The sequence below is a fragment of the Cariama cristata genome, unplaced genomic scaffold (genome assembly GCF_000690535.1).
Source record: "Cariama cristata isolate BGI_N322 unplaced genomic scaffold, ASM69053v1 scaffold6870, whole genome shotgun sequence".
NCBI classification, from domain to species: Eukaryota; Metazoa; Chordata; class Aves; order Cariamiformes; family Cariamidae; genus Cariama; species Cariama cristata.
This window is the reverse complement of record NW_009593999.1, coordinates 7048-9467: the sequence shown is the minus strand read 5'-3', so window position 1 is coordinate 9467 and position 2420 is coordinate 7048. Positions and strand designations below refer to the sequence as shown.

The following is a 2420-nucleotide window of genomic DNA, read 5'->3' as shown; positions in this document are numbered from 1 at the left end:
CCTGCTGACTCCCACCACGCAGGCCCTGCACAGCGGACCTGGACAGTGGAGGGTAATAGGGAGCACCGAGCTGTGCTCCCCATCAAGGTGGGTCACTGATCAGTGCTCATTTACCAGCAGGCAGTTCACACATGGGACAGTTTCTCACTTGCTTTGGCATCAGCATAACGTGCATTTTAAACCACCACAAGCAAGAGAAATACCTGCACACCAACTCCGATCATGCAAGTAGGCAGAAAAGACGGAACAAAAGAGTTTTACGTTTTTGTTGCTAAGGTGGCACTCACCGTGGTTTCTTGGCCCAGACGCTGTTTGAGCCAAACCTTCACCTGATCCAGAGTGAGGTTAATTCCAATCAGTCCAAGCTTCCCACGTCTCTTTATTAGCTGGTCTGGCTTCACCACTAAACGCTACAACATTGTGCAAGGGAGATTAAGACAGAAGCATTAGAAAGTGATTTTGATCGAGCTACTCTCTGCAGATAACGAAACAAAAACTTAAATAAATTCTGTACAGTAAATGTCCTTGCAGAATTTCTTTAATCTCTTGGCAAACCCATCTCCTGGTACAACACGCCTGCAGGTTTTTTTAATGCTGTACTTTGAGAAGAGCTGCCTTATTTCTACGCAGACATGAGTATACGTCAGACTGAGGTGACAGTTTGTTTTGGCTTTTTTTTTTATGAACTTTGATAACTCTTTCAAAGCAGCTGTTAGAATGGGATATATGTACTCACTTTCTGTAAAAAAAAAAAATCATGCTGAAAAGCATACAGCATCCTATCAGTTTTGCAAACTGTCTTTGGAAGATGCATCATGAAATTAATACTGCCCTATGAGCAAAGGCTCATGAAGAAAAGCTATTAGAGACACGGCAAGCACAGTCAGCTGCTCACAAAGAAAGCTCCTGCTATCGCTACGTACTTCACATATGAGACTGGCTAGGGTCAGGGGTCAGGCATTTTAGTCAACTGGCAGTGGCTCTTTAAGATACCCATGGAAAGCTGTTCCTATAACACACTTCTCTAGCTTGCAATTTATTTTTTTTTTAAAAAATAAGAAACGGGTGCCATTCTCCTGTACGGCTGATACGTCCTGGAACTTCAGCAACTTACAGCGTAGAGTCAGAACACAACACATTGCAGTACAGAAAGCTGATCATGGTCTTTCTGCTGGACCCTGTAGCCCTTTCTAGCATTACAAAACTCCGCCTTAAAGGACAGATAGCATCCTTGCTCCTTTCTGGCTTTCTGCAAGTCTTTTTAGAAGCACTGCTGGTATCTTCCTGCAATTCACTCATGCATGTGAGTATGGAACATTTAATTACTTAGTGTAGGGCTTCTATTAGTCAATCAGTAGAGGACTGTGAAACATTCATGTTCCACCAACCAATGACCTAATACAATTAACCATTGGAAAGGAGCCAGCATGGACAACTAATAAAAAGAGCTATGGATATGTTTTCTCTACAGAAAGCGTATGGCTATGAAACACAAAGAGAATAAGAGATCTCGCACAGAAAAAGCAAAAAATGAAGTTTTCCTCGACATCTTGCTTGGACACAGGAAACCTAAGCAGCATCCTAACTGAACATAAAAGCTAGCCACGGAGAAAACGCTCCATGGTTTCAGAAAGTGTGGGTTTGGGAACAGAGACTGACATCAAGAGACTGTTGCTTTGTCCGAATTAGCCTTGTTTACCTTCTGTACAGTTATTAGCACCTTCTTGTTTGCAGATATCTCTGCTCATGTCTTTCACAGTCCTTAAAAGAATTTTATAAACAAGCCCCTAGAAGGTTCTACAACAGCCTTAAAGCAAGGGTTGTTTCTTCACCGGTGTTGCAAATGAATGTGACAGAGCAGCAGCAGCGACCGGTCCTTCTGGAAAGATCCGGAGCACAGTTCTGCTCGCAACCGGCCACGGCACGACATGCCGTGCGTGACAGGGAGCAGCTCGGGTGGGCAGAGGTGCGTGCGGGGCCCGGCCGCCACGGGAAGGCATCACTCTCCTTACCTCGCTCAGAAGCCAAGGGTGGTCCTGGGTGAGTCGCGCCCAGTCAGTAGCTGGGGTGACTCGGGCATACTTGAAACGGTTCTGGATGGCAGAGGATGTGCAGATATACTTATACAAGAACTCCTTCCCCGTCTGCTCAGAGATGGCTTTGGCTGACATGGCTGCCGAGTCTGAATGGGGGGGGAAACCAAACCAAACCAAAACACCAGCAATCAGGAAGAGTCCAGTTCTCACAGAAAACTCCCAATCACCTAGCTCAATGCAAAAACCGAAGCAAATAGAGCTGGGGCTGTGTCTCCCCATTATAAATAAGGCTATAAAACTCACCTGATAAGCAAGAATTATTTGTGTTGATTAAAACTTCTACCCCATTCCACTGCCCTGAACACTTATTTTGGTCCAGCCTTG

General features: G+C 45.1%; 1 protein-coding gene across 2 annotated transcripts in view; it reads right to left on the bottom strand.

The window, feature by feature from the left end:
• ACLY (ATP citrate lyase) overlaps positions 1–2181 on the bottom strand; it is a 21564-nt gene extending 19383 nt beyond the window's left edge. For both annotated transcript variants that reach the window (XM_009696278.1, XM_009696270.1), the window contains exons 1-2: positions 2013–2181; positions 288–410 (exon numbers count right to left, since the gene is read on the bottom strand). In XM_009696278.1, the coding sequence (XP_009694580.1) occupies positions 288–410; positions 2013–2171 (282 nt within the window). In that variant the 5' untranslated portion in view covers positions 2172–2181. The remainder of the gene's footprint in view (positions 1–287; positions 411–2012) is intronic.
• Between the last annotated feature and the right edge of the window lie 239 nt (positions 2182–2420).